The 13,108-nt window shown below is 41.5% G+C and overlaps 1 protein-coding gene across 2 annotated transcripts in view; it reads left to right on the top strand.

The window, feature by feature from the left end:
• Positions 1–13,108, top strand: part of SCAMP2 (secretory carrier membrane protein 2) — a 76,608-nt gene that overhangs the window by 35,682 nt on the left and 27,818 nt on the right. For both annotated transcript variants that reach the window (XM_073579516.1, XM_073579515.1), the window contains exons 2-3: positions 11,621–11,701; positions 12,051–12,137. In XM_073579516.1, coding sequence (XP_073435617.1) covers positions 12,087–12,137 — 51 coding nt within the window. In that variant the 5' untranslated portion in view covers positions 11,621–11,701; positions 12,051–12,086. The remainder of the gene's footprint in view (positions 1–11,620; positions 11,702–12,050; positions 12,138–13,108) is intronic.

Here is a 13,108-nt window from a genome sequence, read left to right on the forward strand (position 1 = left end):
TTGAAGATTTGCTGCAGAACTTTCTCTGACTGTTCAATATGTCTGAATCAGTCATTCAGAAATACATTTAGGCATTCAAATCTAGAGAAGCAAGTCCACATTCACACATCATTGTCTTGATTTAGCAAAGTGGTTACACCCAAATTCTGTCCTAAAATGTTATTGAGATGCTCAACATTTTTGCGAAAAGTGGAGCTATGCACAAAATTTTTACGTTTTGCGTCTTCACAACAGTTTCAGCCAGCTGATCCAAAATGGGCAGAGCCTTGGTGGGTCGGGGAAGCGACCGGTTGTGACTAGAGATGAGCGAATTTGTTCGGATTTGGTTCCGAATACGATCAGATTCGAATATTATTTTTGCAATATCCGTCAAACACAGCCGAACTTCCATTAGTTAGTCGGAGTAGAAATCACAGAATATGTTCGTAACCGATCATAAGACATACATTCAGCCTGAATGGTGTTAGAATATGGCCCGAATATGTCAAAATCAGATTCGGGGCCAAAATCTGAACAAATTCAATCTTCTCTAGTTGTGAACCCCTGCTTCTCAAATTGCTTGTGCCACAAATCTTACTCCAATCCCCAACTGGAGTAAGATTTGTGGTGAAGTTCACGCCATTTTTCAAATGCTCCTGATTAGTCAAGAACCTTCAGCACGTCCCCTCATGGAGTGCAAGTGCATATTCTTTAAAGGAAAAAAAAGCCCTCAAAGGTTAATGTTCATGTATGGCATGCAAGATAGATATATCGTTTATCCTACATTTGCCTTGTATGTATGGAATTAAATATATCAAAACATTTGTTAATCTGGATATTGAGAAAGTCCAAACTTTTCAAACATCACATTACTCACCTTGCATACTGAAGACCATAGTATTAATAAATATAATGTCCGAATCAGTGTTTTTTAGTTAGTTTATATTTTTGAAACGCAACATATCGAAAGGATGTTTGCACACAAAAATTGTACCAAAAGTACAGTTTGTACCATAAAAGACATTACACTGGTCCCATAATGGTAAATAATGTTGGTTTCAGATTTATCTTTTGTTATGTTATTTAGTGAAAAATAAATGTCTTTAGGCTGTGTGCACACGATGCGGATTAGGTGCGGATTCATCCGCGCGGATTTTGTAAAATCCGCAGGTGAAACCGCAGGTCAAAAGACCTGCGGATTGCTCTGCGGTTTTTCATCTCCTCAATAGAGGAGATGGCAAACCGCAGGAGAATCCGCAGAAAGAATTGACATGTCAATTCTTTCTGCGGATTGAAAACCGCAGATAATCCGCGCGGAAAATTCCGCACCGTCTGCACTGCGGTTTTTGATTCCCATAGGGAATCATGGTACTGTACACCGCAGCAAAAACTGCTGCGGGTCCGCAGCGGCCAAAACCGCTGCGGAACCGCAGCAAAATCCGCAGCGTGTGCACACAGCCTAAGTCTGTCATGTCCTTAGATGCATGTGTAGGCACGGCGCGGTTTTTGAAAGCCGTCCCCCCAACTCCGCATGGTCTGTTCTTACCCTAAGGCCACGTTCACAGGTTCAGTATTTGGTCAGTATCTGTGAGCCAAAACCATGAGTGGGTAATAAATACAGAAGTGATGAGCGAGTATACTCTTTACTCGAGATTTCCTGAGCATGCTCGGGTGATCTGAGTATTTTGGCTAGCAGCCGCAAATCATGCAGCTGCAGCGACAGAAACTAAGTTTTCCGAGCACATCCGTATACTCGGAGATCACCCGAGCAGGCTCAGGAGATCTCGAGTAACAAGCATACACGCTCATCACTAGTGGTGACGTGTTTCTATTATACTCTTCCTAAGATTGTCCGACTCCTGGTTTTGGCTTAGGCCTCTTTCACACTTCAGTTATTTGCATCAGTTACAATCCGCCAAAAAGGCAGACAAGCGGATCCGTTGTCAACTGATGTGAACGGATGGCACAGGATCCGTTTTTAGACGGATCCTGAAAATGAGGAAATTTAAAGGAACCGCTTGCCGAGAGAGAGAGAGAAGAATTTCGGGTTAAATGAGTGTCTGGAGGATCCGCCACAGAAAAAAACGTTGCAAGCTCCGTTTTGAAATCTTTGAGGATGGTAACGGACAGGAACTTTTGGCGGATCCGCAAAAAAAACGGATGCAACGGACGGCAATCCGTCACAATCCGCCACTAATGGAAGTCAATGGGGGAAAAAAACGGATCCTCAAAAGAAAATTGCGGATCCGTTTTTTTCAAAACCTGGCGGATTGTGACTGATTGTAAAAAAACTGAAGTGTGAAAGAGGCCTTACAGATACTGGTGTCAAATACTAAACATGTAAATGTGACCTAAAGCTTATACTCCTTTTTGCAAGTAATCCCATATCTCCCCCTACCAAGCCTGAGAATAAAGCCCTTCAAAAACCTGTTGGAATAAAGTGGTAACAGCATTGTCCTGCCATTCATTGACTATGGGACTGTCAGAGACAAACCGAATGTGACTTCTATGAACACATTTGGGCTGTGTTTACATTCGGCAGTAAAAGCTAATTTAAGTTCAATGTGGTATTGTCCCAGACTGGTAGAACATTCACATGTACATAGACAGATATTTCACCCGGATGGGGAAAAAAAAAGTTTGCCATAACTCCCTGCTCTTCCCCATAATTGGGATTAGGAAATCCTGCAGGCACCCTTGTTAGCCCAGCGTCTGCAGACAGCCCATCTCTAATGAAACACTTGGTTGAGAATCCATGCCTCAGCAGAATTGCCGCCTCTTATTACTTTACAGTTCCGCACGAGTTGCTAAATATTTCCTTGTCACACTTCGGCAGGAGATTTTTCGCCAGTCTGCCATCGCTTACAGCTGTGCTGTTTTCATACCTGGAGCGTTTCCAGGAGCCTGTGATTTACAGTATACTTTGTCACCAAAGTTTTGCAGTAGGAAAATATTTATCGTTTATTCCACAGCATCTAACATGTAGTCTCATGTGGTTTGTACTCCATACGTCCTACACCTTTTTTTCACTTTTCTTGTAAAGCTCCCACTTTTGGTTATGGGCAGAAAAACCTCTGCCAAACTACCTGAAATACTTTGCAAAATTGCTTTAGGAAATGAGGAAAAAAAAAAAATTTGCATATCCTATATGATTAGGCTTACTAAAATCCAAAGTGCAACTTCTCTTTTCCCAACATCTACTATCTGGGTGTATTGGGTTACCACCATACAAATTGGGCTGCTGCTTTGGCTAATGTTTGGGTATACTGTATGGCCACCTCGTCATTTTTTTTCCGTGCCCTAAGAGCATTGTTGAGATGTAAAATTATTTAACTTGCCTAAAGTTCTAATTTTTGTTGGAAAGTCCCACAAACTAGTCTGCAAAAGTGGACATTTTGGGGGATGTGTGTTTTATAGACTATGGGGATGTATTCTTCAAAGTTTTTTTTCTTTTCTTACTCTCTGATTTTCATTTGCCATATTTTTGTGCACATCTGAAAATCACAAACCCTGCCAGAATTGGCGCAAAACTATGTCAAAAGTGACTTGCACCCAGGGCTGTGGAGTCAGTAAGCCAAACCTCTGATTCCAATTCCTCTGTTTCCATGACTCCAACTCCGACTCCACCTAAATGGGCTCCGACTCCACAACTCCACAGCCCTGCTTACACCGACCTCATAATAGTAACTGATGACTTCATTGGGCTTGAGTCGGGATCCTGTTTTTCGAGGATTATGACTGAAGCCCCGGCACTGAACACGGTGTGTGATTCTAGACAAAATGAGTCCTCTTTAACAGTCATGTTGGTCTTTGATTGTATTTTCCTGGTTATACTCACCCAGGTACTTTATTGAAAGACTTTGCCTAAATGTACACCGTTTATTTTCTGCTTGACCAAATGGAAAGGTCAGAAGCGACATTCTTCTTCCTAGAGAGTCCAGGAATAACAACCCGACATTTTAAATTGACATTAAGTCTACAGGAGAACAGCTTGGCACACTTTTCCCCAGGGCTGTGGAGTCGGTAAGCCAAACCTGCGACTCCGACTCCTCAATTTCCCTTACACCGACTCCAACTCCGACCCCACGACTCCGACTCCACAGCCCTACCTTTCCCAAACGATATCAGTTTCCATTATAATTTGGTTGACCCACAATGAAACATTCCATATATTGCATGTATTATGAAAAATGTACGGTATATTTGCAATTTACATATTGTAAAATGAAATGAGTACATACAGTGCCTTGCGAAAGTATTCGGCTCCCTGGAACTTTTGAACCTTTTCCCACATATCATGCTTCAAACATAAAGATACCAAATGTAAATTTTTGGTGAAGAATCAGCAACAAGGGGGATACAGTTGTGAAGGTGAACAAAATGTATTGGTTATTTTAAATTTTTGTGGAAATTCGAAAAGTGGGGCGTGCAATATTTTTCGGCCCATTTACTTTCAGTGCAGAAAACTCACTCCAGAAGTTCATTGTGGATCTCTGAATGATCCAATGTTGTCCTAAATGACTAATGATGATCAATATAATCCATCTGTGTGTAATCAAGTCTCCGTATAAATGCACCTGCTCTGTGATAGTCTCAGGGTTCTGTTTGAACACAGACTCCGTGATACTGTTGTGGAGAAGTTTAAAGCCAGATTTGGATACAAAATGATTTCCAAAACTTTAAACATCCCAAGGAGCACTGTGCAAGCGATCATATTGAAATGGAAGGAGTATCATACCACTGCAAATCTACAAAGACCCGGCCGTCCCTCTAAACTTTCATCTCCAACAATGAGAAGACTGATCAGAGATGCAGCCAAGAGGCCCATGATCACTCTGGATGAACTGCAGAGATCTACAGCTGAGGTGGGACAGTCTGTCCATAGGACAACAATCAGTCGTACACTGCACAAATCTGGCCTTTATGGAAGAGTGGAAAGAAGAAAGCCATTTCTCCAAGATATCCATAAAAACTGTTGTTTAAAGTTTGCAACAAGCCACCTGGGAGACACACCAAACATGTGGAAGAAGGTGCTCTGGTCAAATGAAACCAAAATCGAACTTTTTGGCAACAATGCCAAACGATATGTTTGGCGTAAAGGCAACACAGCTCATCACCCTGAACACACCATCCCCACTGTCAAACATGGTGGTGGTAGCATCATGATTTGGGCCTGCTTTTCTTCAGCAGGGACAGGGAAGATGGTTAAAATTGATGGGAAGATGGATGGAGCCAAATACAAGACCATTCTTGAAGAAAACCTGTTGGAGTCTGCAAAAGACCTGAGACTTGTTGGAAGACAAATCTCCATCACTGACAATGATCCCAAACATAAAGCAAAATCTACAATGGAATGGTTCACAAACATATCCAATTGAGAATCTGTGGAAAGAGCTGAAAACTGCTGTTCACAAATGATCTCCATCAAACCTCACTGCACTCGAGCTGTTTGCCAAGGAAGAATGGGCAAGAATTTCAGTCTCTCGATGTACAAAACTGACACCCCAAGCGACTTGCAGCTGTAATTGCAGCAAAAGGTGGCGCAACAAAGTATTAAGTTAAAGGGGCCGAATAATATTGTACGCCCCACTTTTCAGTTTTTGAATTTCCACAAAAATTTCAAATAACCAATAAATTTCGTTCAACTTCACAATTGTGTCCCACTTGTTGATTCTTCACCAAAAATTTATATTTGTTATCTTTATATTTGAAGCATAATATGTGGGAAAAGGTTGAAAAGTTCCAGGGAGCCGAATACTTTCACAAGGCACTGTATTTGCGAACACCATATGATACCATCTGACACTGAAGGTGTACTGGTCCACCTACTGAGCTGATGCGGCTTGTCACACACGCTCAGTCATAGCCCGCGGCATAGGCCTCTTTTCATCATTGCCTTCACACCTGTTTTTTTTTTTTTTTTTTGGTCCAGCTTTGTGTTTACACATGTGTTTTTGTTTCCTTCCAACTCGTTATTATTTGAGACATTTTTTAAAAATCGTTTTTATATGTACTCATCTGAGGGTTTTTTTCCACATAATGGACGGAGTTTAGCAGTTCCAGGCATTTTAGCCTGATTAATTAATTGTGACTTTAAAAAAAAAATTGCGCATTTTGGCATAACTTCATTCCAGTTTCCAATGGAGTACTTTTGAGTACACCAACATTTTGGTGCATTTTTTTTTTTTTGAACTTTCGCAAAAATATTTCAAGGCACAGGCCATCTTTGACTGCAACGAATTCGTGAATAGCTTGCACCATATTGATGGATTTAGTACCAGAAACAGCAACTAATGCCACAAGACAAAAAAAAAGAAATTAACTAAGGGTACGTGCACACGCTGCGGATTGGGGTGTGGATTTGGCCGCGTGGATTTTGTAAAATCCACAGGTCAAAAGACCTGCGGTTTTACCTGCGGATTAGCCTGCGGTTTTTCATCTCCACAATGGAGGAGATGGCAAACTGCAGCGGAATCCGCAGAAAGAATTGACATGTCAATTCTTTATGCGGTTTAGAAACCACAGAAAAATCTGCACTGAGGTTTTTAATATCCATAGGATATTATGGTAATGCACACCAAATCCGCTGCGGAACCGCAGCAGAATCCGCAGCGTGTGCACACACCCTTAGGATGGAGTCACACCAACGTATGGCATCTGATGTGAGAACATTGGATGCAATATGCTAATGACCCTCGGCTCCTGCTCTGCAGCGATCGGGAGCTGAGTGTCATGCGACTGTGCTCCGAGCCTCTCACACAAAGAATTGGATCACTGCTGCGGAGAAAGTAATTACTCTATCTCCTCTGCTGTCGGCGTATATCGCACTGCACTCGGGTGATATCCGAGTGCTGTGCATAGTCAGTCACACCCATACACGTACATGGGTGCGAGTCCAAGTCGTGCTACCGTTGTTCTCGCATGCTGATTCGGCATGAGAAAATAATTGCAGATTTGAGCTATAAGACTGGGCCAAGTGCTATGTGTTGTTTTATCGCATAACAATCGGCCATGTTGCATGGCAGTGTGACTCCGGTCTAAAAGAAAAACACAACTGATCATTCTGAGCCAAAGACTTTACTGTTTTATTTCATCATATTGTCATTGGTTTCTCTGGGAGTGCATGCTCTGGGAGTCACACAGCACACGTCTTCACTATTCTGGATACTATGTTACCTGTCTGCAAGTAAAAATAGAGGAGACTATATTGTTAGCTGCCAGAGGGGGAAGGAGACAGATTTTGCTTTGAGCCATGCCGTGTAGCGTAGCTGAAGCAGTAAAAAAGGCCCCCACACTCCACTGGAAAATAACAAAACGATTTGTATCTAGTTTGCACAATGGTTCTGTAGTGAAAAAAATATGCAGAGCACCTACATACTATTTGTTTGATATCAAGGTGGTGTGTGATTTTCATTCTCTAATGGATAGTGGAAGCTTGGAAAATTATTTATATTTTATGTTCAAAATATTGCATGTAAAGGAGGTTTAGCTGTTACAACACACTTTCCCTGGATGTAAAGGAGGTTTAGCTGTTACAACACACTTTCCCTGGATGTGTACATGTTCCCAGACCTTTTTATCTTTTAAGTTTAGTGCATGAAGTCATCATACTGTCACCCAAGTGAGTAAACAAATGGCGTGATCAGGTCTTCCAACAGAGTCTGAACTCCGGCCATAGTAAAGGTACTGTCACACTTAGCGATGTACCAGCGATCCCGACCAGCGATATGACGCGGTCAGGATCGCTGGTGCATCGCTAAGTGGTCGCTAGTGAGCTGCCACACAGGCAGATCTCACCAGCGACATCGCTGGGGACGGGGGTCGCTACTAACCTGTCAGACGAGGCGATCCTGCGTCCTCCCGCCCGCGTCCACGCGTCGCTCGTCGTCACAGCAGGAAGCTGACAACGAGAAACAGTCCTGAACGTTCTCGCGCGATCAGCGATAGCCAGCGGGGGAGCCGGTCGTAGGTAAGTATCACATGTAGCGATATCGCTAGCAATATCGCTGCTACGTCACTAGTTATAGCGATATTGCTAGCGATATCTCTTAGTGTGACATGCCCTTAACATTCACATGATACCTGATCTAGCAGAGCTATAAAAACAGAAATCAACAAACAACTATTTTTTTTCATAGGCCTGCACTTTTATTAATATTTTAATAAAAAATATGTATTTAATAGATTTTGGATTGAAACTTATTGTAAATATTTATACATAATTTTTTTTGTAACCTTTGCAACGCAAATTAAGATTCAAAGCTGCTTTAATTTTATAGTTACTCTATTACTGTACATTGCAATACAACTGTAATACATTTCGATAACATGGATAAAATAGTCTACAGGAATGCACTTCCATACACAATTAATGGTCAACATGACCACCTTTCCAACAAAGAGCTAGCCACTAATCAGAAATGTCATGTGGATACCTTCTGTTTTTAGGCTCGAAGTCTGCGCCAAAATCTTGACAGAATCCCTTAACTTTTTTCCAGAATTATATATTAGTCACCTGTTTTCAAATAAGTTATCAAGAAGACAAAAATGCTGCGTATGTTTCCATGTTCCATATCTATGCTAATTGCAGATCTAATCCTCTAGAATTACAATGGGGCGAATTCCTTGGCTGATATCGGTTGTGGATGTGTTTTTTGTTTTTTCATTTTGGCAGCTGAAACTGATCCGTAACGGATTTGCTGATGACAAATTCTTGCAGTGTGAATGTGGCTTAAGAATAGTTGCTGTGAAATAAAAATTTCTCGAAATAACAACCACTCGTGCTCAGTGCTAAACCATAAAAGCTCTTGTAGCAGGATCCCCCCGGTGATTTGGTGCATGAGAATTTCACTTGTTATCCAGAAGCAGCCTTCGCCTGGCCGTACCCAACACTTGTGTCCATTTATGGGTTAAGATCAATGGTGTTCAGCAGCATATGGCCATTAAAGGTCGGTTTGCCTAAATGCAAAGAATCTACTACAAAACAAGGCAAAGGCTATGTTTCTTTATTGATTCTAATATGAACTAAGTCTCTCATGCTTTAATTTTGCTGTTGTCATAAATAGACATTTTAGTAAGTATTATATATAAAGTAATTCTAAAACCAAAATATACACTTTAAAATTTGCCAATCAGGACAGTTTTTCGTGTTGCTTTCAGGTACAGTATGTGCTATATCCCCTTCCCACATGTCACCAAGTGACATGTGAGTCATCCACTGGACAAACCTGTTATTACATGCAGGGAGTGGCTGCACTTTCCATTTTCAAGGTTTACTAACCCTTGCACACCTCCACTCTCTTACAATGTATCTGGGCAGTAGTTTCCATTAGGAAATAGTTTGCAGTTTCTCTCATAAGTATTAATATGTATAGGAGGACAAATCTCTTTGAAGCAGGAGTGCAGTGATATCATTGTTTTGTAGAATTACATCTGTTGCTGAATATATACAGATGTTTCACATCATAATTTGTATACAGATTTAGAGCTATTATGTAGCTAAATACCTTTGTAAAAACCCCTGCTTTCACCTGATTCTGGCTCTTTTTTTCTTCCATTATGCAGTGTGTCGCTCCATTGCAGATAAACTCACATTTGTTCCTTCTGGGGCTCACTATGTGAAATCTCTTCTCGCAGTCCAACTGAGCGTTTCTTCAGAGTCTTCTCTGGAGGCATGCTCTTTCACCCCCTCCCTCCTAGACTCTGACAATTACTATGTTTGCAGCATCTAGATCAGCTGCTGAGCTGTGATTAGCAGCAGCATCTAGGAGGCAGGAGTTATCGCTCAACCCCTGTAAAGACACACCCAGTTGAACTACGAAGCAGAGATTTCATATACTGCGCTCCAGAAGGCGCAAATGTGGATATGTCTACAGTGGAGTGATGTGGCACAAAGCTGAAAGATAGCTGTGGAATCAATGAGTCGCCAGGATTTTTATAAGGTACTTAACTAAAAAAAAAAAAAAAAGTTTCAGCATGTGACTGTGACGGGATACATGACTGAATCGCATTGGATCTCATAAAAGGTCTCTAGTGGATCGGGCCATTAGGTAAAATTCTTAGAATTTGAAAGCGCACAATCTAGTAACCCACTTGGTGGGGCCTTTTAGTAATCTGAAGAGCCTGATTAAAATTGCTTGTGTTTTCTCCTTATTTTTCTCTCATAGCTTCTGTTTTTACCCTTGTTAGGTCTGTGACTATATGGATATATAATATAGGTTTAATATAAAATTATATAATGTGTATGGAAACAAATTGGAGTTGGCAAACAACCCAAACAGTATATGCCCTTAATTATTCTGAAATTTAGTTTTTAAACACCCAATTAATCAAGTAGTGACAGAGGCTTCTGAACGACCATGTAGGGAGAGGTTATTAAAAACAAGCTGTATAAAGCTACATGCGAAGTCCAAATATCGGTCCTGAGATGAAGATAAGGGTTAACCTATCCTACTCAGTTTCAGCAGGAGAGAATATTGGTATCAAGTATGTACTTAAGTGTAAGGCTGCTCACACTTATGCAGCACGGTGGCTCAGTGGTTAGCACTGCAGCCTTGCAGCGCTGGGGTCCTGGGTTCAAATCTCACCAATGACAATATCTGCAAGGAGTTTGTATGTTCTCCCCGTGTTTGCGTGGGTTTCCTCCAGGTACTCTGGTTTCCTCCCACATTCCAAAGTCATACTGATAGGGAATTTAGATTGTGAGCCCCATCGGGGATTTGTGCAAACTGTAAAGCGCTGCGGAATATGTTAGCGCAAAATAAATATTATTATTATTATTATTATTATTATTATTATTATTATTATTGCTATGGCGTCCCTGCTGCCCCAACGCACATTTTCATTTAAAACTTAAGATGCAGATGTTGTCCTTGGTGAGTAATCCCTGAGTCACCATGGTTTACATTTTTCTGAATGTATCAGCCAGCACAGGGCTTGAATCCTATAGGTTTGCCATTTATTCACATAGTAAAAGGATCTGTAATGTATTTCCACCATCTTAGCAATAGTTCAGCCTAGTTAATGCAATCTCCATATACACACATGATTTTTCAGACATACTGGTTGAGGGGAAGCCACCCAGGACTAGAGTTGAGCGAATTTCTTCGGGTTCCCACTTATTTGGCAAGCTATAGCACTTACCGAATAAGCTACAGCGGGAACTTGGATACATGGAGCGCGCCGGCTGATCAGCTGTTCGACTCCACAGCTTTGTGTGTCACGGCTGTGTGACAGTCACAACGCAAGCATGGAGAGCCCAACGCCAGGATCACATAGCTGTGACACATGCAGCTGTGGAGCGGATCAGCCGGCGTGATCCAGGAACCGGGTTCCCTCTGCAGCTTATTCGGTAAGCGCTATAGCTTGCCGAATAAGAGAGAAGGCAAATTGGCTCACCTCTACCCAGGACATGCTTTGGACTAGTTATCTGAAATGCATGGACCCTGGATGGTTTTTAAAGTATGTTTTTTGTTGTTTTTTTTTTTCTTAAATGTACACAACTGCAATAACTCAGCTCGTGGTTCGGGCACCACGATTCTCCTGCCTGGTACCCTTTTATCTTTTGCTGACTCGTATATCAAGTGTTTTGTATTTTTGCTGTCTCTTTACAACATATTTCACATTTTTTTTATTTTCCTAGGATCCTGCTGTCACACAAATCACCAGCGGCGGCCATGGGAACTTGGAAGAATTCAACCCTTTCTCTGAGAATTCCCGTTTGGTGGGTAATGTTGTTCTAATCTCCATTTACATGGCACAAGGCATTGCTTCAGTCACTTTATGATTTTCATGTGGTCTCGTGACATTAGCAGTAATTGTGTAATTCTCTATATTCTTTGTATGTGGGGCTCATATGTCACATGATATCACATTTTTGGTGAGGGTATATGAATGCACCCATCTGAATGACTTATATTTGTGATTACACCCATTTGCAATGTATGAAATATTGGATGACATTCTCACCTCTGCTGAGTCCTTTGTTTCTTCCTGCAACCATCTGGTTGGTATTTGACTATTCATTTTCCTTTTTAAATGTTTACATATGTATATTGCTTGCTTGCTTACAGACCACAAATCAGAAAACTGTGCCGGTTCAACCCGTGATGCCTTCTCAGCCTGCTGTTCTACAGCCATCCATAGAGCCGTCTCCGCAGGTATATTTGGGTTGTGTAGCTCACATCTGGGTTTAGTGCAGAGCTCTGGTTATTGCTCTTCACAGGCAGTGTAGCACTTGTGTGTACAGAGACCAAAGGATGGTCACTGGTCATACCATGTGATTCGCCAGTGTATGCTTCGATTGGCCTTTCAATTACGTTTTTAGAAGGTAACTTAGAAATGAACTAAAAGTAAATGGCCTCAAGAAGCTCTTCTATCAGCAATGGTGTAGCATGACACAAAGATAACATTTTACCCGCTCCGCTCATCTCGTCCAGAAGGTAAGAGCTTCCCCTGGTTCGCTGCCAGAGACTACTGACCTGACCGATTTGATCGGAGTTTTGTGAAGTGATCTGCCCATCTATACTCCACGCCATCTGCTTATGAGCTCAATAAAGACTAAGTTTTTTATGTTGTTTTTTATATTTAATGTAATAAAGATGATCTGTTGAATCCATTTTTGCATCGGTGTACTGCGGTTCCTTTCTAATCATTTGTCTTGATCAAGGCTCATCTAGAACACAGGAGCGTGCGGCCGAAGTAGTGCTCCTGGGGACTTGGGAATTGTACTTGGGAGCATTATTCCATTGAGTGAATCAACCATAGTAGTGGTGCTGTCCCCCCCCCCATCCACTTATCAGGGGGAAGAACCTAAATGAAGAAAATGTCCACAGGACCAGGGAAGAAAATCAAAAGTGCAATCATATAATCCCTTTAAAAGCATGAAACTTTAATAAATTGAGGTAAAAAACACCCCCCTAGTGCAATAACACAATTAACAAACTCTATACAGTAATAACCTACGATAGCCCCTTCCTGACAGTGGAGGTTGGCGCCCCCACTCCGCGGCGGCTGTCCCAGACTCGCCCTAAATGACTCTTATAAACTACAGGTGGGAAAACAATAAGCAAATAAAAGAGATGAAAGATAGTGCTTAATATAATACACAGGCTATTACGTACAATATATA

This window comes from Dendrobates tinctorius, unplaced genomic scaffold, assembly GCF_039654945.1.
Source record: "Dendrobates tinctorius isolate UK_male_01 unplaced genomic scaffold, ASM3965494v1 ptg000062l, whole genome shotgun sequence".
Taxonomy (NCBI): domain Eukaryota; kingdom Metazoa; phylum Chordata; class Amphibia; order Anura; family Dendrobatidae; genus Dendrobates; species Dendrobates tinctorius.